This window comes from Anas acuta, chromosome 5 (genome assembly GCF_963932015.1).
Source record: "Anas acuta chromosome 5, bAnaAcu1.1, whole genome shotgun sequence".
NCBI classification, from domain to species: Eukaryota; Metazoa; Chordata; class Aves; order Anseriformes; family Anatidae; genus Anas; species Anas acuta.
Window position 1 is genome coordinate 17,353,434 of NC_088983.1, and position 25,955 is coordinate 17,379,388.

The window sequence follows — 25,955 nt, forward strand, 5'->3', positions numbered from 1 at the left end:
TAAAGATTAAATACTTGATTTTTATTCTTTACAAACACAAGAAAAATATTTTCTGAGCACTCCTTTATCTATATCATAAACATTTTTCCTACCTCAAACTAGTGAGGTAGCTGGAACTTTGTCGTGAGATTTCATCCTCAGTAGCTGCTGATCTCTGTGGATTCCTGTGATTTGTTTAGTTTTCATGCACATTTGTTGTAATACGCACAACATAACATTTTCCATTGGTGTTTTTAACTGTAATCTACTGGTTTAGAAACTTAGAAATTATATGTAGTTTTTGACTCCCTCTGGTGGTCTAACACTTAGTTGGCAAGTTGTTTAACTTGATACAGTAACAAAGACAAAGTTTGAATGCCATATGATACTAGATGCTTAAAATGTAACTAATATTGTTATCCCGTGTGCATTTAAATAGTGATGGAGAAAATACGGCTGTTTATGAATAATCCATATTGTTTATTAGCAATGAATAGCTAGGACACATTGCAAAACAAAAATAATGAAAATTCAAACGTTTTCTTCTGTGTAACAATTCTATTTACTTGAAAGAATTGAATTTAGGAACTGGATAAGAGCTGTAACTCAGCTGCAGCACTCTGCTAGCTATACCAGTAATGTCAATGTCAGAAGCAGTTGATCTTCGTCTCTCCTTAAGTGGTTGCAGAAGTACAGTTTGAAACACCAGTTATATAAGACAGCAATTCCTGTGTAGATGGAAATTGATCTTGGAACAAAACCTAAGTTTTATTTGGGCCAATAATGTAATGCAATCAAGCAATTGTACTGCAGAAAGGAGAGCTACTTTATTCAGATTTAGGAAGGGTTTCCTATTTACTCAAATCTAGCTTCCTAATTTCCTAATGTTTAATAGGAATCTTTTTTTTATCTTTAATACATAGCTTAAAATGGTACAGGGCTTATTTTCTGTGCTGGATAGAACAAAATGAACCAAGAAGCAGTGCGCTAACTGAAGTGTAAAAAGGTTAGCTTGCATCTTTCTAAAAATACATAAAACGTTCTCCTTCCCCCCCCCTTCCTTTTTTTTTTTTTTTTTTTTTTTTTTTTTTTTTTTTTTTTTTTTCCCAGAATGCTTTTCATTATGGCCACTTTTTTTGCATACATGAGTCAAAAAAAATAGGAAAATGTCTTTGCCACCAAGGTTCGATCTAAGAATATTGTTCTTCAGTTCAAGTGAGAGATTAAGATACAATTGGATAACATCCAGAAGTTAGCTAGGCTGTGTCTGCCAGTTTTGTTGTTGTGCAAGGACAACAGGAGACCCTCTTTTCTTGCAGCCCTGTGAGCATCACCTGGTGGGGGCAACAGTTTGACATGCAGTAGGTAAGTTGCTATAAGCGTACCACAATGAAAGGTCTATGTTTACACATTATCTGGCTCTTCTCTAAACTTTGAAGCAGCTAAAGTATTTCGTTTAAATCCTTAGAGCTTTGAGCAGGACTGAAAAGCTGTATACTGGCACAATATGTGTGAGAAAAAGCTAACTGTGGTATCTTTGTTCCCATTTTGCTTTATGTTAGTCACTACAGTTAATTTGAGATAGCAACTCTACTGGCAGTATAATGTTATAACTCTGTAAAAATACTGTTGTGGAACAAGTAGTAATTAAGCTTCGGATATAAATATGTCTGTTAAGCCTATTGACATCAGTGAAATGCTTATTTTTAAATCTGGGAGGTGACATTGTTTCTCATGTTTCTTTGTACATGTAAATATATGCGTTTATGATGTAGAGGATATTTCCAGAAACTTTATGAAAGGTTTAAAATGAAACACTGGGTCTAAACAATGTGATTGTTGAAATATATTGCTTATTAAATGGCACTTTTTGTTGCCCTTTCATTGTCAGTGCTGGTTGCTGTTTAGCATGAATGGCCTTGGAAAGAATCTGTTTTGGGGTCTGACTTTTATCTTTTGCAGCACGATTAGTGACTGATCTTCAGATTCCAACTATCAATAGCAATGACTGTTTGCACTGTCATTTATTGAAGACTGAAAATAAAAATAAAGGGATGTCATGCAATTGTGAAAAATAAGTATTTGATTGTAAAGGCATGCTTTCCTCTTCAAATATCAATTATACTTCCCATTATCTGACAAATGCACTATGAATTGAATCAGTCTGAAAGCAACGAGCTACAAAAGCAAAAGTCCATTGTGGAGGGAAAAAAAAAAAAGTGCGTTCTAGGTTTTCCAGAACTGTTTTGTGTATGAATTTCAAACAACAGTAAGGGCTTTATGGTTTACAAGTTAATGTACATTCTCAGATGTAACTATCTTCTCTTTAAGAAAATAAAATCATATAAGTAAAAAACATTGAAATGTTGAAATACTTTGATATAGCATATTTCACTTTGTGTCCATAACTATTCCTCACCATGAGTTGGGGCAGAGGGAAGGCTGCATCTAGTCATGTGTGTAGTCAAATTGTTGATTTTTTGGGTGCTGTTAATTCTCACTTTAGTTGCCTTTAAGTTGCTTTTTGCTACTCCCAAAAAGGAACCATGTGTCACTATGAAGTTAGTTCCTCTGACAATCTGCATATGGAAAATTTCATAGAGATCACTGGCTTCATTAGGCATGGAGAACTCTGCATAATATGAGTAGTGAAACTAGGAAACTAAGTGAGAAAAAAAAATCCAGTAAGATTTTTGCTTGTATAATGTTTTCTTCACTGTAGAGAAATAACTTCTCACATTCACACATTTTGGCCTGAAAATTTTTGCATTTCACATTTGACAAAATGTCATATAAATAGTAGTTGAATATGTTTTCTTTAAAATAAAAATAATATTTGAACTGCATCTCTGATAACCTGCAGTAGGATATACTTATTGTCTTAACAGAGATTGAAATGTTCATCTGGAGTGAAAGATAAGATATTGGTGAAATAAAGATTTGTGTTGAGGAAAAGCTTCTCTTTTTAATTTAATTTTAAATTCCATTTATGCTCTGTGGAGTTGAAATAAGGACTTACGTGCTGTCTTCGATTACATTATATTTCCCTGAAAATCTTTCCATGACGTATGCTATAGCAACTTCAAAAAAGAAAATATTTTTAATAGTCAGCACTTCATTTAGCAGCTTCAAACACATGCTTTAGAAGAAAAAACACTGGTCGATTGTGAAGGACTAAAACTAGAGTAATAGGTAAGCTTGCATATTAAACACTTCTGTTAATAGTGAAGGAACTTTATACACATAGCCTTTGACACAAATTGAATTTTAAGCTTCAACTAGCCTCTTTTCTCAAGGGCATACATACCAGTGAGCTGACTTTAGCACAGCTGTCAGGAAAATCATGCTTTTACTTTTATTATTATTTATTATTATTTTAGAATAAAGGAAAGCTGGAACAAAGAAGAAGTTTGGTTCCTCCCCTGGCATTTCAGCATCGAATAGTATTTGTGTAAGAAGCCAGAAACTCTGTCTATAATAAACCCAGTGATCTTGTAAATTTGCTTGCCTTTTTTTCTAATGTGAGTTACTAGCCTTCTATTTGAATATGTGACCTTTAAAAATACAAATAGTATTTGAATTGATTTTTCTGATTCCTTGTTTAATTATCTTAGTAGAGATTGAAAAGTTTTATATAAGTCTCGGTATTCTGTAAAATTATTAAGATTTAACAGTTTAAACACCTGTCACTTTTGTTTCCCATAATACTGCATGGAGTAGTAGTACTGAAAACTTTGTCGTTAAGTCTATTTTCAGGTTGCTTGAAGTACCAGAGTACATATCAAGGTGTTCCTATGGACTGAAAGTCACTGTTTCTTCATACCTAGCTCATGAAGTTGCACTGAACAATCAAGTATTAGTTCTCGTATTGCCCTGTATTTGAGCAGGAGGGGTGTTGAGTGGGAAGGGTAGCGTAGGGCAGAGTGCTTGAGCAACACAACCTAGCTTCTTTCCCTGCATTTTGATTTTACATACTTTTCAGAAACCAGATGCATTTCATTATTTTATACAGTTATGGGTCATCTACAGTAGAATCTTAGAGCAGTCTTAGGTATAGGGAAGTTTCACTAACGTTAAAGCAGACGTCCTAATTGTTCCAATGCATTTCAAAATATACTAATTCCTTTTGCATAGATGTCTCACTTCATAAATAGTAACTACTGAGATAATAAGTCTGATGAGCTGTTATGTAAATATTTTAATACTATTCTTTTGCTGGTAGCTTTTACTGAAATGATGTGATTAGTGCTAACAAAATGTGTTAAAATTGCTATGAATAAATATGAATAATCTTCATAAGCAAATTAACTATTTGGGAAAATTCAAATGTTAATTTCTTCCTCTTATGCCTAAAAGAACTGGTAGTTATGATGTCAATGATTTTCAGCTACCATTCATTTGCTGCCTCATTTTTCATTTCATTATTTTATCTGACCAGTAAAATATCCTTCTGTAATCAATGTAACGTCGTCTGGATCTTCTGAGACCTCATTTAAACAAAAAAGGTTTTAGCACATCCTTCTTCTTTTACTTTTGTTGCAGTATTAAATATTCTTTCCATTCCTGTAGCACACTCCACTGTATTTCTTAAACACTGTAATGTTCTGCTATTACTAGGTTCTGTTTCACTTTTTAAAATTTGAAGTATATGTTGCTTGAATTTGAACTGTAGCCTGAAAGCACTCTTAACAGCAGCTTGAGGGAAAGCCAGGTTAATATCCAAGGCTTGTACTATTATGATTTGGATACTACTGGGAATGAAAAATAAATTAGTTGGAACCCTGAGAAGGGCATATGTTACTTGGCATAGAGTTGTGGTATCTGTGACAGCCTAAGGGTACAAGCAAAGCAAGGTTTGTAGGAAAAGGATATTTTATGAGATTGAGCAATGCAGCTGGGGACAAGCATTTAGTCTCACAAGCCTAAAGGGTCTGCACCTGGCCAATTAATGATTTGATGGCACTGTTGTTTTCCTATCTTTAAAAAGATTCATCCTTATTCTGGTCTTTCCATTGGTGGTCAGAACCAAAGAAAGCTTCTCAAACTGCCTGTCACTAGTATTTGTGGTACACGCACCACTTAGGAAACATTACAGAAATTCTGTGATGTGGTTAACAGCTCTACCAATGCCCACAGGTGTGTCATGTTTGCATGTAGCTGAAACATTTATATAACTGCATGCAAAGGTGACTGGTGATAGTATTATTCCCCGAGTTTGAAGATCATAGTTCATAGGGCTTGAGGAATACGTACTAACAGTTATGACACAGTGGTTAATTTGTTCTCATGCTAGTAATGCTGGTGCTCCAATTTGAATTTTGAGTTTGTGATCCTGACATTTCTGAAGACTAAAATACACTAGATCCAGAGTGGTGCAATGTGTGCTACAGCAACGCCAGCATCCAGCCCGTGTTTTGTATCTTCACACCAGCAGATAGACCATAATCCTTCAAAGTCAAGCATATGCAGATTGGCCTCATTGACTTCTCTTTTCTGTGGATAACGAGAATAAGTTATACAAGTCTGCACTTGGATGTGGAGGAAGATGTTTAGATCATTTAAATTCACATTGTGTCTAGTGTATTGGGTTACACTGCATCTCTGCAACCAGTTCTGTGGGAGGGGCTCCATACTTACAGTGGGAAAAGTAGCAATTGGCGCTTTTGCTACATGTTTCAGTGCAAATCAGTTGTGACAGTTTTCTTCTGAGGTCTCAGTAAGTTTGTGGAACTGGTATGTCATGTTGCACTTGACAAAGATACATTATATTTATTCAAATTGCTTTCAGCTACAATTTTGTTCCATGCAAAGGTTGAAAATGCATTTGTTCTCTCAAAATGTAGGGAAGGGCGTAATACAGGCATGGCCGTGCCCTCTGCCCTTAATGAAAGGAACAGGTCGGGACCCAGCTGCCCAGGCCAAGCTGCAGTCCCTGTTTCTGTGTGATGGGATGTGAAGCAGCGTGTCACAGGGCCAAGGTGTGGTGTGACGTGTGTGGACAGAAAAGGCAACTGGATTAAAAAACCGTGAGGTAGAACAGGTGAGAGCTTTCACGGCGGCAGAAGAGGAGACCACTGAAGGCAAGAACTGTTTTAGTGTCATGTTTTGGGGAACAGCTCGCGCTGGCAGGTGGCCGAGCGGCACAGGCGCGGTTCCTGCCTCTTCCCCCACGAGCCGCGGGGCCTCAGCTCGGTCCCGGGGGCTGTCAGGGCGGCGGCACGGCCCGGCTCTGCCCGACCCGGCGGCCGCCTCAGCCCGGTGTCGGCGGCGGGGCCTGTGGTGGCCGCGCTCCCGCCGCTTCCCGCCAGGGGGCGCCGCTCCCGGCCGCGAGCCGCCGCCGCCAGTTCCGCCGCTCCCGGCGCACAGGCGCCCGGTGCCGCCGTCCTGTCCCCGCCCCCTCCTCCTCCTCCTCCTCCTCCGTCCCCTCCTTCCCGCCCGCTCCCGCAGCCCCGGCCCCTTCCCCCGGCGGGGCCCATCGGCCCGGCCATGGCCACCAAGAAGGCGGGCTCGCGGCTGGAGACGGAGATCGAGCGGTGCCGCTCCGAGTGCCAGTGGGAGCGGATCCCCGAGCTCGTCAAGCAGCTCTCGGCCAAGCTCATCGCTAACGGTGCGCGGCGGGGCCGGGCGGGCCGAGGCCGAGGGGCGGCCGCCGGGGCTCCCGGGCAGGTGCCGCCGGGGCTGCGCCGGGGGGGGCCCGGCCCCGGCAGCGGGGGGGGACCGGGGGGCGCGGGGGGCGCCCGGAGCCGTGCGGAGCCCTCCTGCAGCCCTCCTGCAGCCCTCCTGCTCCGGGTCCTGCGTTGCTCTGTGCCGGAGGGTCCGTGCTGAGCCCTCTGTGCCGAGGCTCCCTGCTCTGCGGGATGAGGCAGCGCTGCCTCGCCTCGTTCCCCGTGGCTAGCGAGGAGCGGAGCGGGGCGCCCCGACCTTTGTTTCTCGCCTCCCGAACTTTTCAGCGCGTAGCTGAGGGAGGTGGGAGCGCGGGCTGGGCTGGGGGCGCCCAGCGCAGGGCTCCCTGGCTTCCCTCTGCCCCTGGGGAACGCCGAGGGGACGGGGTCTGAGCTCCCTCCTCGGCGTGAGCTGCACCCCGGGGTGTTTTTGGGGAGAAATAGGTCTGGGGAGACGGGGCTTGGGGTGACCTCAGGGGTGAGAAGTTAATAGGGAGGCTGAGGCGTGAGGCTGGTGGCACCAGGAGCATGCTGCAAAGGCTTGGCGTGTTTAGGTGGAGAAGACAAGTGCGTGGCTCAGGCCTGCAGAAACACAACCAGAAGAGCGAAAGCCAGAATCAAAGCAGGGAGGAGACAGAGAATTTAAGGATAGATGGATCAGGAGTAGATAGACTTAGGTGTGTTGGCCTTTAAAACAGCTGGGTAATGATCCTGAAACACACTGGTATTATAGCAGTTAAAAATAGACAGAAGTGAAAAGGTGAAAGGTGTTAGTTTGTTTTAAGGACGTGCTTTATTGAGGTGTAGACTATGGACTAGAGGTCGGTTCAGGCAGAGATGAATGGCTTTTGGCTGTCTGACTGAGAAGAATGATGATCTCTGAATTAGCATCTGTTGAGGTATTTCAGGTATTATCGATAGCTTGACTTCAGTTTCTCTGACCAGGGAACTCTACCTAGCTGAAGCACATCAGAAAAGTTGATGAGGTCTGTGTAACTTTACACGTCAGTGACTTTACCATTGTTGTGCCTTCTAGATTCTGTACCAGTCAGAGTACACATTATTATTAGAGCATTTTCTGATCTTTAAAACATGGGTAAGTGTTGAATGTGGATTTCATTTCTTTATGGTAGCATAGAAAGGATTGCATCAATATCCCAGGCTTCCAAGCTCTAGCTAAATGAGAAGGACATCAACAGTAAGTGAAGTGGTAGCGAATCTCCGTTTGTAGCAGAGGAAGGCAGAGAGAGACCTGTATCTAATGAAATACAAGCCTGGGCTGTTGAGAGTATCTAAAACCACAAGTTTGTGGTCTAGGTGCCGGTGTGACCAATAGGTTGAAGGCTCAGGTTATCAGCTAGCCAGACGACAAAGAGGCAGGGCCTCTATTCTACCCGCGAAGGCACACAGACTGAAAGATGTTTTGCTGCATAGCCCTGTTGTTAGTTGATCTGAAGCAGCTAATTTAAGAAAAGGTATTTGGAACCTCACTGCCTCCTTCTGCAGCAATGTTTGCTATTACAAATTGGCTAGGGAATGATAACAGAAGATTTGCTTTTTGGCTAAACATAGAACAATTTAGGAGCAGTAGAGGAATGATTTAAAAGTGTAAGGAAAGAAAAAAGAGGGGAGAGGATATTCATTCTGTCCATATATTGTTGTGTGGGATTGGCTCTGACTCTTGAACACTGGAACATTTTGAGTAGGCTTGATTATCGTATTGTTTGTTCTGTTTTGTTCTGCTGATGGCTCCTGTTTACTCCCTCCTAGAATTAGGGGTTTGCTTAAAACCTGACAGTGGTTCAAATATAAATGACAGTTTACGTAGGATTTTGGATATACAAAAATGGCACTTACTGGAACTAATTTCTGTATCTGGATTGTGTTTGAAAGGCTTGTAAACTTACTGAGCTTTCAGATAAACAGGGAGGAGAAATATTAATGGATCGGTCACTGCCTTTGGTACTCTATAAGTAACAGTCACAATTTGGATCATGGAAAGTGTCTGCTCTGTGACTTGCATTGTCTTTACAAAAGGATAAATAGATGAAAGAAAGGTCTTTCAGCTCAGAGTTGTTAGGCGTTTATCCAGTTTGTATTATGTTTCTCTCCTTCAGAACCGGGACTCAGCAGCAGTAATAAGGTTCACGCCATGTTACACAAATCTCTGTTTGAGCTCTTGCTTCATCAGCACTCCCGTAAAAGGTCGGTCAGAGCTGTCGTGTGCGGGTGTGGTGAGTTAGCCCTGGCCAGCAGCAGATGCCCACCCTGCCTATCCATCTCTCCCCTTCCCTAGTGGGGCAGGAAATAGGGTAAATGGAGATGGGGGATTGCTTACTGGCTTCTGTTACAAGCAAAACAGACCTGATTTGGGGAAAGTTAAATGATTGCCAGTTAAAATAGAATCAGATAGTGAAAAGCTAAATGACATCCAAATAACACTTGGATCCAAAAAACCCCTTTTACAGGTTCAACTTCACTCCTTCACCTGAGCCCCTCCTTGTGTGGTGTGGGTGCAGAGGGGTCGCAGTCAGTTTCTCCCTGCTTTTCCTTCTCACACTTTTCTTTTACTTTGGCACAGGCTCCCTACAGGCTGAAGTCTTTCAGGCAAAAAATGTGCTCTGGCCTGAGCTCTGCATGGCCTGCAGGTCCTTCAGGGCATGTCCACCTGCTCCGGTGTGGGACCTCCCTGGGCAGCAAGGAGATCTGCTCTAACACCTAGAGCACCCCTCCTGGTGTTCCCTCTGCAGGTTCTCACTCTTCCTGTTCTATAGTCTCTCTGTTCTTATTTGGCCCTTCCTAAGTACATTTTCCCAGAGGTGCTGCTGGCTTGGCTGATGGGCTCAGCCTTGTCCTGCTGTGACTCTGTGGGAACTGGCTGTGTCTGGCCTCTTCCCACAGTAGCCACCCCTGCGGTCCCTCTGCTGCCAGCACCTTGCCTCCTATACCCAGCGCAGCAGGATTTACAGAAATTGTAGCATGGAAATCATCGTGCTACTCTGAGGTTCATGGAGATGTGGTATTTGGCTACTCTGTACTCTGCTTGGTTGTAAGACAGGTGCCTGTCCCCAGAGTCCACATCCTGATTGTAACTTATTAAACAGAACTGAGACAAACCCCAAGTTACTAAAAATAAAATCTGAAAGCAGTTTTCTTTAGTGAAACTCTGTGTGTTCCCCAGTAGTTTGAGTAACTGAGAAAAAGTCCTTCTAAGAAAGTGATCCAAACAAACTTTAGGTAAAATTCAATGAACTGAACCAATGTTGCAAATAAGCAGCTTGGTGGCGGAGCACTGTCTTGAAAGTTAGCAAAAGGGCCAAGTCCAAACATACTTGTTCACAGGTTACTGGAGAAGGTAAAATAGTAAATGTTAGATATCTACAATTAATCAGAATGTATTTAAAAATGTGCCCCAAACTGGGAAATAAAGGATTATTTTCTATTTTAGGGCAGCCTGAATGGACCTGATTTTAATAAAGGCCTTAATATATAGGAGAAACATGTACAGCTTTGTCTTGGTAAATTTGGTCTGCTTCAAAAACTCAGTTGTATGCAGGAAATGCAGAGTGCTTTAAGAGACTAAAAAGCAACAACAACAACGAAACTTTTTATATTTTTAATAGATATGTAATGTTGCTATTCTCAAATATTGAAAAATAAGACTTATGAAATACCTGTGATGATTGTTTTTCTGTAAGTTCACCATAACATGTTGGTCTTACAGGTGACTTGTGTATTTTATTGTATTTATGGTCATTTTTTATTTTTTATTTTTTATTTTTTGGTGGTGGGGTTGAAACCTCTGTAGTATTTTCAGTGAAAATGTTACAACCATCGTGGTTTTGGGAACTGGGGTTCTCAGGGGTGCCTGGAATTTTGTGGTGTTCAAGCAGTAATTTTAGAAGTTAGCAACTGCATTTCAAAGCTGCTTTTAAGTCAGCCATGAATTTATGATGAAACAGCAGCATCTTGAAGGAGGTGACTGCAATGGACTTCTGCCCGAAGGCTGTAACTGCTCAGGGTGTCCTCCGAACATCAGCATGCAAATATTTTCTTTCCTTCCTTTGGAGACACAGTGAGGAAACTGCAGGTCAGTTCAGCAGCGAGGTGAATGGATAAAATAAAGGATCTGTGAATTTCCGTGGGTATTTCCGGCCATTCATTGCTGCTACGCTCCGAACGTGACCTTGCTCAAGTTCAGTGAGATCTATGGCTCTGTCTGGAAAGGCACTGAGGAGGCAGATTTTTATAGCTCGTCAGGTAGAATGCTGTAGTTCTGCAGAAACCTTAGCTGGTGTGAAATACTGCATTACTGGGGGGAGAGGATGCACACCCCACAAGTTCGCTGATGTGTGCACTGCCGAGAGCGTTGTGACATTGCCTGAAACACAACATTACCTGCAGGGAGCAGGTTTGCTGGTGGGAGTACACCAGCCTGCTAACACTAGTCTTGCTTGCTTTCTTACCCATTGAATTTCTTACTGCCATTACTACCACATTTCCTTTGGTTTTGTTTTTTTGTTATCTTTTCTCTGGCTGCCTTCCCCTCTAACAGCTTGTTTCTGTAGTTTCTGATTATACCTTTGTATCTTGCAGCTTTGCAGAATAAGGGAGCAGAGAGAAGTTAGGAGCGGGATTACTAAAACCAAAGGATCAGAAAGTATTTTGCTTATTTTTTTTTTTGTCACTTTCTCTGGTGCTTCTTTGTCTGGATATAAGTGGGAAGTAAAAATAGAAACGTCTTACCGGTTTTCATGTGTTTTGCTCTCTTGTGAAATACAAGACCTCAGATGTATGTTTAAAGCTTATCCTCGCAGTAAACCAGGGATTTCTAAACCTCTTAGGACTCATGCCCTACTTAGGTGTTTATCAAATTTGGTTGTTGTTTTATATATATGCAGTTTGCAAAGCAGATTTTATAGGCAAAGCTTGATGAAGAGGCCTGGATCTCTACCAGCAAAGTTTGCAGACGGAGGTGTGACATGCCTTCTGCATTCCCACAAAACGCCGTGCTGTCTCCTCCTTTGCGTTCTTTCTTGCCTTCCTTCTTGCATTTGCTGTTGTTTTTACAGAACAAATGTACTAAGGACACGCTTTTCTCTGAATGAAGAGCAAAGATGGTGGCAGTATTTAAATGTCTTGCTTTATTTCTGACTGTCACTTTGTTTCTTCAGACAGCCAGGGGTGTTACAACAGCACGCTGACGATGTCGGTGTGCTGCTTGTGTTCCGACCGGCTTGTCATGCAGAGAGAAAATGCTGGCGTAGTCAGTCGGATTTCACAAGCAGCCCAGCTGGTCTAACACCTTGCTGCTGTTGTGTGGAGGAGTTTGTTCTTTCTTCCTACTTCTGTCAAGCTGCTCCTTCTGCATGCCGTTTCTCCGCTCACGTGTTCATGGCCTCTCCCTGGAGCTGAAGCACACCAGAGGCGGCACTGTTTGTGCCGGGCCAGCAGAAAACCCGCTGCTCCTCCGTATGGGTTGGTTTCTGCTGGCTTTCTGAGCCCCTTCGCCTCCTGGAGGGGTCTGTGGAGAGGCGCAGTGGGTGGAAAGTGAATAGCAGGCAGAAGAGGGCAAAGGGGCAGGGACCTCTTCCTTCTCGGAGGCTTTGCCAGCAGCAGCCTCCTGTTGTGTGGAAACGTGAGTGGTCCGAGTGAGTCCGCTAAGCTCTGCTGGGGACTTGGAGCCTGGAGCTGCTTGGATGAATTTCTGAGGAATCTTCCATATATTGCATTGTCAGACATGCAGTTTCCAAAATAGTTACAGCTCTTAATGATGGGTTGGGCCCATTCTGTTGCTTTGTTTAAGTCATGAGAAGAAATTGTAGCCTGAGCTATCCATTTATATATATGCTGCTACTTGTCAGTTGTGTAGCTGCTGTAGTTTTTTTTAAGTTAACTCTGAGGGTTGAAGTTTGGCATTAACTTTTCTATAGGAAAATTAGTTTAATAGCATAAGCTTATGGTCATCAATACCACTTCTGTTTGAATTTTATTTGGATGGTGATAGAGAAGGGGCCAGAAGGTCCTTAACCACACCAGGTCTGGGCCATTCCCCCACCTCCCCCATCTGACTTGTAAATAACCAGATTTTCAGATTCGATGTTTACTTTCTCTGCAGTTTTGTCCCCACTGAATGTACTTTAATTGGTGGTCTGACCAGGAGTGACTGGAGACAACAACTTCATAAAAAGCAAAGTGGCAGGGTGTCTGTAAGTTGGAGGGAGGGAGGGTGTTTGGCTAGTGGTGCAACATCTGTTGGCAGCAAGACGTGTAATCATGAGAGAGCATTTGGGCTCTGCTCTGCTTTGAAGGTAGAGCTGGATCTCAGTGTTTCTCTGTCTGCACACCTATGACAGAAGGCACGGTGGCACTTACTAATAAGCTGCTCTGATCAGAGATGTTACCAGGTACTTTTTTGCTTCAGGAAACGCTGCATCAGATTCCTCAGGTTGTCACCCCACTGATGATCTGTGTGATGCCACAGATTTAACTCAAGCATACATGTGTAAACAGAAATCCTTCACTATAATCTGTCCTATACTTCAAGAGAAGGCAATACATGAAAGTATTTATTTGTTTTAATGTAGTTAAAGTAATTATATATATATATGTATATTTTTTTTTTTCTACATCTCTATAGTGTATGCTGTTTTTTTTCCTTTTTCTACAGGATCTTGGTTCATTCAGTTCACAGAATAGACCAACCTCTGGAGACAGAGTAATAAATCTTAAGGCCAGAAGGGTGCCATCAAATAATCCATTCTGTTTTAACTATCTTGACCACTGCCTGAAATCTGTAAAATCTGTAATATTGTAGTAGGAAGAAAAATGTTTACCTTAAGCACTCAATTTTTACTAAGTTTATTGCCTATATTAGTATTCTGTAGAGAAGGCAAATTAATAACAATTAAACAAAAGCCTCCAGTTTTGATACAGCTGCCCTACAGCTCATGTTTCTGCTGTGTAACAGGTGAAAGGTGGTAAAGCAGAGAAAGGACTTTGGAACATGTGCTTGCATTGTCTGGAACGGAGGAGAGGATCAGGACTTGACCCTAACAGATACTTAGGGGTTGTCTTTGATAATGAAAGTTAGTCCTGAATGTTTCATGTAGAGTGGGGACAAGAGTCACTGTCCTATCACATGGTTTCCTTTTGCCTTCCATTTAAATATTCTCTAGGTTTTTTTCTTGGTAGCAACAGGAGAACTGGCTTGTCCTTTGAGAGACAAACAAGAAGCAAGACTGAAAAGAATTCCTATCTACCATGGCGTGTGCTTTTCCCATTCTCGAAGCCACTCTTTTGTTTTCTTTGTAACATAAACAAAATGTAAATGGGAAATATGGGAAATAAACTATTTTTTCTCATTCTCCCTCAGTGTGGTTACTAGAACTCTCAACTTTTAGAAGAAAATTTGCAAATATGGACAAACACTTGCCATTCCCAGTTAAAACACTCAGAGGTAATGGTGATCATCCCACTTGCCACACTTCTTGCTTCCCAGTCTCAGATACGACCTAAATTCTTATTTCTTGGCTTCATATTGCAGTTGAGTGAATCAGCCAAGTTTAATTTCAGCATTTGACATTTATCAATAATGTAGATGATATGTTGTGGCTGTTCTGATCTGGTTATTTACTGTTGTGATGATCTTAATATTTCACAAAAATCTGGGAGTTGGAATTGAAAAGAACAAACAAACATGCAAATAATCTAGTTTGAAATGATTGTTGGAGTTTTCAGTTCTTAATATGTGCCCTCATAAAGCAATTTTTTGTAGTAGTGTTACCGTGGGAGTCAATTTGGTTAATCTTTGAGCATATGCATAAATAGTCTAGGAATCTATAATATTTTCCTTCAGGCTTTGGACGTCAGACAGGAAAATTGCCTAGATACTACAGAGCTGCACAGGAAAATGGAGCCACGCTCTCTGTACTTAAAAGAGGCAGAGGAGTGAAAGACTGCGGATAATTAAAGGTGCTAATCAGTAGCATTGAGTTTCTTTGGACAGCTGACAGTGTGCATTCTGCTTCTGGTTCTACGTGTGTGTGGTCTGGATCAGCCTGCAGGCTCTGTGTGGGTAGTAGCGGTTGGTCTGTGCCCTGTATCTGGCCCAGCTCCTGCTGTCCCCAGCAAGCCGACTGGACGGGATCCTGGGCAGCCTGCTCGAGCTGGTCCTACTCGGAGCTGGGCTGGGGCATGAGGAGATCTCCAGAGGCCCCTCAGCCACCTGGGATTCGGTGATCCAGGATATCCAGATCCTTCTGCTTGGAAGAAAGCCCCATTTCAAAGTGGTTGTCTTAATAAATGCACTTTTGGACGAAATGAGAGATTTTTGTCATCTTCTTCATCTGCTTTTACAGAAACTTTGCTCTGAAACTGTTTGTCTGGGTAACATATAGAGCAGTTGACCTCTTCGGGATCCTTATTGATGCACTCCTCTTCTGGGTATAAATTCCTCAGTTTTTTAGATTTAGGCATAACCACAGTCTAATGAGTTCTCAGAAGCCTGAGGAAAAACCCTCTCCAAATAATGCAATGTGCAGTTCTGCAAGTTCTCTGAGCCTTTAGTAGTACCTTTAGAGAGAAGAAGAAAAGTTTTACTTTTTCCTCCCCAGGCTGGTTTCCCTCTGGGGAAGACTTGAAGCACCACAGCAGAGATGATGAGATGGTCCTTGAAATCTCATACATCTCATTTTCCATACACACACCCCTCCTCCCCTCTTAGCTCCTTTCTCCCCTACTTCCCGCCCTCCCATTCCCCCCCACTTTTTTTCCTTTGTCGTTTCTGAGTAGCCCTGCGTTCAGACATGAGGATTTTTTCTTTCTGTCTGGAATCCAGTGCAGCCCAGGTGATGCAGCGGTAGCTTCTTTCTGTTCTGACAACTCCACACTTGATGGAATTGGTCTCACCTCCTGCAGTGTCTTCATTTTCAGCGATGGTAACAGTATCCCCTTGGTTAAATGCATCCAGACAATTATGCATTTTAAGCACTCTGAAATATGTTACCTGAGACACTGAAGATTTTGGTGGAGAGTGTGTGAAATGATTCAGTACGCTTCTAGCTTTATCTGTTTACTCACAAGGAAAGATTAGAGCTTTTGTGGCTGTTCACCTCAGATTCTGTAGCTGGTTTGCTCTGTGTTTCCTCTTCCTAAGCACTTCCTATTCAAATTCACATCCTTGGGGCTTGAGTCTGAGGTTGAGCCTCTTTGCTGAAATCTTTGTGGGAGGAGATTTTATCCTAATTGTGCACATTTTTCTTGCAGCTGTGTAATTCAGAAGAGAGAGAGAGAAAAAGAAAAAACACTAAAAATAGTTCTTTTAAAATGTGACCATTTGGCATATAAGAAAGGAAACTTCTCCCCCCCACATACTCTTTCTGGCTTGAGATGCTGAGCTGTAAAGGCTGAGTAAGATGCAACTATTTTTGTTAGCACAGGATCACGGACACTCTTGCTGGTGTACCACAGCAGAACAACAGCGACGTTTAATTGCAGAGGAACATCTTGTGCATGGAGCCTTGATACCAGGAGCTGGGTTTCTGATGGCTGTTGCCAGAGAGGTGTTAACAACTGTAAGAGGCACTCTTGCATTGCACCATCCCAGTATTTCATCGTGCTATTAAAAGCAACTGAAGCAAATAATTATTGTACCCTTTAAAACTATTTTACATTTTCTGCATGAATATTAAGAACATTTTAGAAAATGCATGAACAGTGCTTGCAGCCTAGATAACATTTTTTATTTTTGCTTTGATTTTTATCCAAGACTTGAACCACCACAGGAGAAGTAACACTTTAATAAAGCAGCTATCAGCTACTCAGCAGAACAACAGGTAACAGATTCATTAGTTTTATTCTGAACACTTAATCATTCACTATGGCTTTATCGTGGTGTGCTCTGGGATTAAATGAAATTTTAAAATCACCTCTTGGAGAAGGATTCTGCAGGGAAGAGAAATAGCCCCTGTTCTGTATTCCTTTAAGGTTAAATGTTTGTATTTTTGACCTGTGTGCAGTGTAGTCATTCTTTACTTTTTCTCCTTTTTGTGCTTAAGCCTACTTTTAGAAAGGAAAATAGATATTTCTCCTAAACAGACTGCTAACAACTCCTGTGTTCTTCAGCAAATGCCTTGAGATTATGGTAACGTTCATCAGAAAGTATTTTATATTTTAGCATATAATTTAGTGGATAATTCAATTTTTTGTAATTCTCTGTTTTTCTGTAACTACTTTGGATCCCAATGGTATGGTAACAATGTTGCTTCAAAAAGTAGATGTTAAAAACCAAGTTGCAGAGCAGCTGTCGTGATGCTGTTTTTAGATACTGTTTTACAAAGACATGTTACTGTGTGTTTTTGTTACTTCTTGTTTGGTTTCTCCTGTCTTTAGGCCAGCCTTTACTCTTGTTTTCAGGATGGTCAGGGCTGATACGTATTGCACAGAGGGGTAGCTATGCCTGCACAAGGTTCTTCTCAAGACACTATGAGTGCGGCTAAGCTTTCTCTAAGCTGAAAGAAAACAGCAGGCCTGTGTAGAAACATCTTCTTTATTTTGCTTTTGCTTCCTGTGCTAACAGAAATGGTTATTTTACCTAAAGCATCTATGAGTTTGACTTGCATTACCAAGGTGCTCAGCCTCTGATTAGAAACTTGTCTTTGGACAGGCTCCCCAGGGCAGCGGTCAGAGCACCCAGCCTGTTGAAGTTCAAGAAGCATTTGGACAATACTTTCAGACAGATGGTCTGATTTTTGGGTGGTCCTGTGTGGAGCCAGGATTTGGACCCAGTGATCCTTGTGGGTTCTTTCCAACTTTGGATGTTCCATGATTCTATAACTACAGGCAGAGAATTTCATATTAGTCAAGTGGGCAGTATCAGTGATGCTGTGATCTTGTAGAAACAGATGGGCAAGCTAGCCTGTCCTTCCCCAGCTAGGAAATGGTTCTGTTATGCAATTGTGATATAGAGCTAGCTCTACTCTGTAATTAGTGCTGATGGGCTCTTCAGCAGAAGAATTGATGAATATCCATTTCATCAGGAATTTTATAGTGATCCGTAAGTATCTCAGTTTTCTGAAAGTGGCAAAGTGATTTTCATGGTACTGAAATTGTTTACCAACAGGTTTTATTTTTGAAACAGCTATTTAGATGGACTGAAGCTAGGCTTCAAGGTATGCAAAGTATGCTGTTTACACAGTTTAATTCCTAATAAAGTGTCTTAGAGAACAATGTAATCTAGATCACGTGTGCTAAAAGAAAGAAAAACATTTTTTTTTTTCTCAGACGTTACTTACATTATTACAGAATGTCTTAAGGAATAGATAATACTGATCAAAATCTCCCTGCCAGACCTATGGGTTCATAAATGTTTTCTTTTAGAAATGTCCGTGTAATTGGAACTCTCAACCTCCGTCGTGCTTGTAACAATCTGACTTTCACAGGATGGCTGGCAAGCCTCAAGCCAACGCTTTGTTAATAGAGCACTCCTTCAGTCATAATTTGATTTAAAACCTTATTGCCAATTTCTGGCCCTGACTCACCGACTTAGCAGATGAGTAATGCGATAAAAAAGAAAATCCTTCTCTGCAGTAACTTTTATGGCTCGTGTTCTGCGACCAGTGGTCTTCCAGTGTTAGTCATCAGAGGCTGCAGGACTGGAGTGCTGAAACCAGGACAGTGATGAAAGGCGGTCTGACAGTTACTGCTTCTCCTGCGGTACTATCTCATGGTATATGGCAGTGCTGCAGGGAAGGGGCACGTTGTGCCACACGCAGATGACCCGGAATAATAGCTTCTGGTTTGATGCTTAAACAGATCTATGTATAAGTTGCAGCTGTTGTTTTCTCCTCTCCCACCTCTCCTCTGAAGGAAAGTGTGTATAATGCATGTTGCTGCGCTGTGACTATTGCTAGGTAGTGCATGAGTTGGTAGTTTCCTTTGTGCCAGTGATGGGAACAAAATATCTGGGTGCTCTAGGCTACTTTGATTCTCATCTTCAGGTGTCAGGATAGTTTCTGAGTATGCACCAACATGAATATAAGGCCTTAATCTTGCTTGTGTCCTTCCTTTAGAGACAACAGTATATTTTTTCTAGTCATGGTCAGAAAGGAGAAAATTAGAGTGGGGAAGAGGGGGGGGAGAGAGAGAGAGAGAGAGGTGCAAAGTTACATTTTTCAGGTTCAACTTAGAACCACAGAATAGTTTGGGTTGGAAGGAACCTTAAAGCTCATCCACTTCCAGCCCCATGCCATGGGCAGGGACACCTTCCACCAGACCAGGCTGCCCAAAGCCCCATCCAGCCTGGCCTTGAACACCTCCAGGGATGGGGCACCCACAGCTTCTCTGGGCAAACTCTAGGTCCACTCTAGGTACTGGAGGGCTGCCGTAAGGTCTCCTTGGAGCCTTCTCTTCTCAAGACTGAACAACCCCAACTCTCTTAGCCTGTCTTCATAGGAGAGGTGCTCCAGGCCCTTGATCATCCTTATGGCCCTCCTCTGGACTCACTCCAACAGATCCCCGTCTTTCTTGTGCTGGGGGCCCCAGAGCTGAACACAGGCTCCAGGTGGGGTCTCAAAAGAGCAGAGCAGAGGGGGGCTATCACCATCCTCGCCCTGCTGGCCACACTGCTTTCGATGCAGCCCAGGATATGGCTGACTTTCTGCATTGCAAGCACATGTTGCTGACTCACATTGAGCTTCTAATTCACCAATACCAATTCACATCCTTCTCTGCAGGGCTGCTCTCAATCCACTCATCACTCAGCCTGTGCTCATGTTTGGGCTGACCCAGGTGAAGCACCTTGCACTTGGCCTTGTTCAACTTAGTGAGTTTTGCATAGGCCCATCTGTCCTCTTCTTGTTCCTTTCCTTTTACTTTCCATAGTGTGAGAAATTCTGCTGTGTATGTAAGAGGAATAACCTTAAAAACTTTCTGTGGAGTGCTAAATCTGTCTTGGTCTGCCTTGTTCTACTGTGTCCCAGCAGTGGGTAAGAACTGGAGCTTCAGGAGCTGGTCCTTCTGTCTGCAGCACTTCTTGCTGTCAGCTGTTGAGCAACCAGATTTTGGAGGGGATTATGGCTATGTTCCACTACTGCATGTGCTGGTGCTGTTCTTTGGTTACAGGCAAGGTGACAGCTTTCTCCTGTAGTAACAGGGATGTTTTCAGCACTTTGTTTTAAGAATCCTCATGCCTCAGGGAATGCATTTTTACATGTAACAGTACAAGGTTTGTTTTCTTTTTCCTTAGTGTGTAACTCGTTCTTCAGGATGTCCACTAATCCACTGCAACCTCTCAGACTAGTTGTTTCACGTGCTTCCATGCCGATTTTGCAGTTTGTATAAACAAAACATCTCTTGCAGCTGGTGCACATTCTTCATGTGTGTTTTTTTTTGTTTGTTTGTCTGTTTGTTTAACCTGTCTCTCCACAAAGAAACTGCTGCGTTTAATTGAAAGAAATGCATGTTCCAGGAGTGTGGGCCAGGACTTTTGAGACCTACTAAAAGGAATGCACGTGAGAGGGAAAGCATGTGTGATACTTTCTTTGGCATGTTAGAAATTCTACTATTTGAAGTGTTGAAGAATGTCAACGGTAGACCTTGCTCTTTTCATTGCAAGCATCCTGGAAGGTATTTCAAATCCTGAACCAAAGCACTGTTTTCAAAGTGTCATTTGGATGCCTTACTATGTTTGGCATTTGTGTTCCCTCAACATTCTCTGGAAGGAAAATTTGCTCAGTGGAGTGCTGAACTGAATAAAAGCAAAAGAGGAATCTTGCTTGTTAAATTAAATACTTTGATGGATACAGATCAGGGGGGAAGTATCTGCTTAAATATCATCCTTTAATGCTTAAACAGTTTGACATATTATTATCCACTTTTAAGCTACTACTTAGCTTTAAAATATAATTTGCAAAATTCATCTTTGTTGTTCTTCTCCCAAGTAGGTCATTATTGTGCTGACCTCAAGAATTATTTTCAAGGGCTGCTCTCATTTTTTTTCCTTGCCTTTTTAAAGTGTCAAGAGGCTTATAAACAGAAATTGTATACTCAGAACACACCAGAGTGTTCTGAATATTATTAATAAAATGCCTGTGCTAAAGGGTTCCTCAGTGACCAATTTTTGCAAGGCAAATAATTGTATCCTGTTCTTGAGAACAGTTTTTTAGGTTTGGAGTGGGCCTCTGATCTCTGAGATCCTTTCATTAGATTAGCACATTACATTTCTTACACTGAAGTCTAACCTGAATTGCATTGCAATGTAAAAACAGCTCTTTTCTGTGCATGCAATTAACGTGCTTTGATTTCCAGAGTGGTGGAACAGCTGGAGAAAGTGCAGTCCTGTGGCGTGGTATGCAAAAGCTGTCTTTGAGCAGTGTAATGTTGATCATAATATCTGGCTTTATTTTTTGTTTACCTTAGCATAGCCCTTGCATTATTATAATGTGGAATTCAGAGTAAGACTGTAGCAAATGGGTTTTCATAGGAAATGTCAGGTTTAGATTTGGTCTGTTTAATACCTTGTTTAGTTTGCAGCTTGAAAGTGAAGTTATGCAAGCAAGCGGGTGGTATTTATCAATTGGACTAAGATTTCTCTCTGAAGAAAAAGCAGGAACATGCAGAAAATAAACTGCAACAAAGTAGGTGCTGTGTGTTTCTTTAAAAAATAAGTCAAAATTTATTTTAGTATCTTGCTTCCCTTGGAAAATTTGCTTTATTGCAGTGATAACTGTCCGTTGATTTATGCATTTCAGTATATTGTATCAGTGCTTGCAGAAGATCTGTTGATACTGATGGAAAACTACTCCATGCTGGTGGCATCCTTAAGGTGTTAGTCATTATTACTTTGTAGGTAGTGGAGGAATTGGAAACCTGTGTGCAGTTGCAAAGTAGTGATCTTACTGCGATTGGAGATATGGTGCGTCGTGTGATTTGCTGGACTGGCAGAAATGTAGAGATATTGCTTGCACATGAATGGGTTTGAAAGAGAAAAGCAAAGCTCAGCTGAGGCTGATATTGGTAAGAGACACGAAGGGCAACTTATGGGTATAGTGGCAGCATAAAGAAGAATGAGATTTTGCTGCTGTGTGGGGTTTGGAGACCAACTGACAAAAGACAAAGATGATGTCCTCAGTACCTCTTTGCTGCTGAATGTACTGGCGGGGCCCACACTCACACCTCTCAGGTTCCTCAGCAGTGTCAGGGTCTCGTGGAGTGAAGCGTTACACCATAACAGTGGAAGACTGTGTTAGGCAAAGTGGGCATCCTCAAAGCCATGGTGCCAGGACAGGTTGTGTCAGAGTGCTGCTGAAGGAGATGCCCAACGTCATTGCAAGGATATTCTGTCATTTTGGAGATCTTGGTGATCAAAGGGCATTCCTAGTGACTACAAAAAAGCAAATATGGCTGTTTGCAAGAAGGTCAAGAAGGAGGATCCAGGGACTGTGGGTTGGTCAGTCTAACTGCAGGCCCTGGGAAGATTAGGAAGTATATCCAGGAAACTGGTTGGAAGGATAGGAAGGTGACTGGGATAGACTGATGTAGGTTTGTCAGGGGATATCTAACCTTTTGATTGGAGGTGACTGACTATGGATAAAGGGAAGACCAGTGAGTATTGTTGGCTTTAACTTCAGCAAGATTTGAGACTTGTTTCCCCATAGTGTTCTTGTAGCTACATTGAAAAGACAGGTGGACTAGGAGGTAAGTGTAAAACTGGCTGTGCTCAGAGGCTTGTGGTCAGAGGTGGGGTTTTTGTTTTTATAAATAAAGATAATACTACTAATGAAAGAAATCTGTGGACCATTATAAGTGGGGTCTTTCAGGGGTGGATACTGCAGTCAGTGATGTTTATTATTGTTCTTGGCAACCTAGACATTGAGAATGCCCCCTAGGTAATTTTGTGGGTGATAGAAAACTGGGGGGGAGTGTAGGACTACCATTTTGAGGGATATCAACAGTCTGGAGAAACCATTCCATGATTCTGTAAAAACTCCTGTAGTTCAGCAAAGGCAAATACTGTGGTCATGTACTTGAGAAAGAATGACTGTTTGTTGCAGGATATCCTGGGGTCAGCTGTCTAAAAAGCAGCTTTGCAGAAGAGGATCTGGATGTCATGGTGGACAACAATGAGAGTACAATTTGGCAGCAAACCCTTGTGGCAATGAAGGTCGACTGTACTCTGTGCCACATTAACGGAGTGTAGTTACCAGTTTGAGGGAAATTAGTGTCCCCTATTGTTAGTCACTTGTGAGACAGCATCTGGAATACTGCACCTAGTTTTGGGTTCCCCAGAATGAGGAAGATGTTGGTATAGTAGAGTGAGCCACGTGGAGGGCCACCAAGATAAGGGGAATGGAGCACATGTCCTTGGAGAACCAGCTGAGAGCTGTATTTGCTAAATCTTAAAAAGAGAAGGGTAAGAGGGGATCCTACTGCTGTCATCTCTCATCCCACCTTGACAACAGGGGTGGTCTCTTCTCAGAAACGTACAGCAAAAGCACCAGAAACAAGGGCCAAAAACCTGCAACAAGGGAAATGTGGAATGGATAGCAAGGTAATATTTTCCACAGCGAGTACAGTCAAATGTTGGAGCAGGTTGTCTGGAGGGGTTGTGTAATCCCAGTCCATGGAAATACTCAAAACTAACTGGCTGTGGCCCTGAGTCGCCTGCGCTGCCGCGGAAGTGTGTTCCCCATATCTTTTTTTTCCCCACTTAGTACATTGACATATCTTTTATTTTTCATTCTTGCTGAAAAGACTTCAATGAAAGAAAAACAAAATTATTGTAAGTTGCTTTAAATATTCCTGGAAATATGCTGATAACATTGTGAATTTATGGGAACAAACTGTGTCCTTCTCTACTCTCATTTCCTCAGGGGATTTCAAAAAGAAACTTCCAGTGTTAGCAGTCTTGGTTGCCTGTGAAATTAAACATAGCAATTGTGCAAATTGTGGATGAGCGTGGTGTGGTCCAGGACTATGATCTGCTGTGGTAAAGGGAAGTTTCTAGCTGTCCCTCTTGCTCTTCCCCAGAGAGCAGAGCGCAGCAGGTGTTGAGGCAGGCCTGGGAGCGTGGCTGGCCGCGAATCGTAGCTGGTGGCGGGGGGCCATGGACACAGGGTTTCAAGGCCTGGGCCTGGTCCCTCCAGGTGCTTGTGCTGAGAGCAGCAAGCGTCTCATTCCCTGCTTTCTGATGTACTCTGATGGTAATGTTTGAATAAAACTCATTCTGTGGTAAAGGTTTTTTCTTCTTCCTTTTTTTCTAAGCACAGGAAAGACTTTACAAGCCATATTAAATCATAAATGTGCTCCGTCCTGACAGACCAAATACTGAAGTCCTCTTTAATTTGCTGCTAACACAGCTAACAGTGGATTTCTTGTGCTTTTACCAAAGCAATTATTATTTACTGTAGAACTTTTCTCATTTTAATTCTGTTCAGAAACATTAAATTTCCAGTGTGCAAGGAGATTAGTTAACCTGCAATGCTGTATAGTCTAAGCTGCTCAGTCTTCACATTTGTCAGAACTTAAATTTGACTTTTTTGTTGTTAAACTGTACACTTAGGTACATCAGATGTTTAAAATGAATTTTTTTTCAGTCAGGCTTTGTAAACTGATCAAATTCTTGGTTAACGAATGTGGCAATTTTATGCTGGACTTGCTGATGCATGTCAAACTCCCATTTGCAGCTAAATAGCTATATATTTTGCTATATGAGCATTGAATAGGTAAATAGAAGCTTTTAGTTGGCAATTAGTGGGAAATAAAGTTTTATTGTTATGCTGTAGGTATATTATTGAGCAGTAGTAATATTTTGGTTTAGACTGGGAATTGTATGCGTTTAATACACATTTGAAAGATGTTGAGTGTCACTGCTTTTTAGAATGTCTCCAAAGCAATGGTGAGCTAGGGAAATAATTTATTTTTCCTTCCTTTATCTTTCAAGGGACCAACATTTTTGGCTAGCTTACATCAAAGCTGTATCCAGAGTGCATTGTTATTACTAAGATAAATTATACAGAAGGCTCACAATTTAAGCAAAACAAAATGCACAAAGAGGCGTAAAGATGCTTCTAAAAGAGTAGAGTACAGGTAGAAGTGTGGCACCTAAAGTTACTTGGTATCATCTGACCTAAAGATGAGGTGACCAGCAAAAGTATGTTTAGTGGGTAAAGGAATTAAATTATTACCACAAACTTGAGTGAGGAATCTGACAACCATGTTCTGAAAGCCTGAAAACTAAGCTGGCTGGTAACCAGGCTGCATCTGTGACTTGTCTTGTCTTCATCTGAAAACTGGGATCTTTATCTTCTGCAGTATTCTTTAAACAGTTAAACATGTGTGGATGCATTTGAGAACACAAGTGTGTTTTTATACATTCAGAATGCTGCAGAGTCCATGAGGCTTTTGAATCAAATGTTGCTTTTTAAGGTAGAAGGGAAGAAGATAGTTTACTACTGTAATTTGTTACAGTCTAGAATGTAACAGACTTAATTCTACAATGATATGCATATAAAAGATAAATTGAGAAGTAAAATGAAGAACCCATGTGACATGTTAAACCCGAGTAATTGGCTGCGTGTTTGTTTAGTTTAGTTTGTTTTTAAAATTTAGATCTGAAAATTTTCAGTGGAGGCAGTGGTGTCTACACCAAAACATTAGTGAAATAAACTGATTTCTATGTTTCATGTGAATGTTTTTATTTACAGATGACATGGCAGAACTTCTCCTCGGAGAGTCCAAACTAGAACAATTTCTGAAGGAAAATGCTCTTAAACAGAACAGCAGTCCACGGGGCCCTAGGCCAAAGCTGACTGAAGTCAGGAAACATCTCACAGCAGCACTTGATAGAGGAAACCTAAAGGTAAGTCAGTCAGTCTGAGCAAGAATTAGAAAATGTGAAATGGACAGCAGCGTGCTGCTAATTATGGAGAAGAATGTGGAAAGTTCTTGTGTGTGGATTTATTGTTATTCCCAGAACATCATCAGTGCTATGCTATTTCATGTCTTTTTGTTTCTTCATGGATTTTTGTTCAGATAAATTTCTCAAATCTTCTTTCATTACAAGAACAAGAAAATTGTCACCAACTTATGAAATGCTTAAGTGAAGTCTTTGCTGTATATAAATAAATTATTCTTTGGAGTGCATCAGGTAGAAATATGTGGTTATAAAACCACAAAATACTTGACAAATTTCTGTAATGGACTCATAAGTATGCAGGAAAGACTTCTGAAGTTATGTTTGGGGACAAAAAGTAAGGTTTATCCTTGAGAAGAGTGTTTCCCCTACCCTGATGCTTTGAAATTGTGCACCTTAAA

The 25,955-nt window shown here is 41.7% G+C and overlaps 1 protein-coding gene across 6 annotated transcripts in view; it reads left to right on the top strand.

Annotated features, from left to right (window-relative positions):
- The first annotated feature begins 6,349 nt into the window (after positions 1–6,349).
- The window catches only part of TTC7B (tetratricopeptide repeat domain 7B), a 132,001-nt gene continuing 112,395 nt past the window's right edge, over positions 6,350–25,955 (top strand). For 2 of the 6 annotated variants that reach the window (XM_068682962.1, XM_068682967.1), the window contains exons 1-2: positions 6,350–6,586; positions 25,346–25,500. In XM_068682962.1, the coding sequence (XP_068539063.1) occupies positions 6,466–6,586; positions 25,346–25,500 (276 nt within the window). In that variant the 5' untranslated portion in view covers positions 6,350–6,465. Of the gene's footprint in view, positions 6,587–25,345; positions 25,501–25,955 lie in introns of those variants that run through there. The other 4 variants (XM_068682963.1, XM_068682964.1, XM_068682965.1 and 1 more) reach the window with 3 other exon arrangements.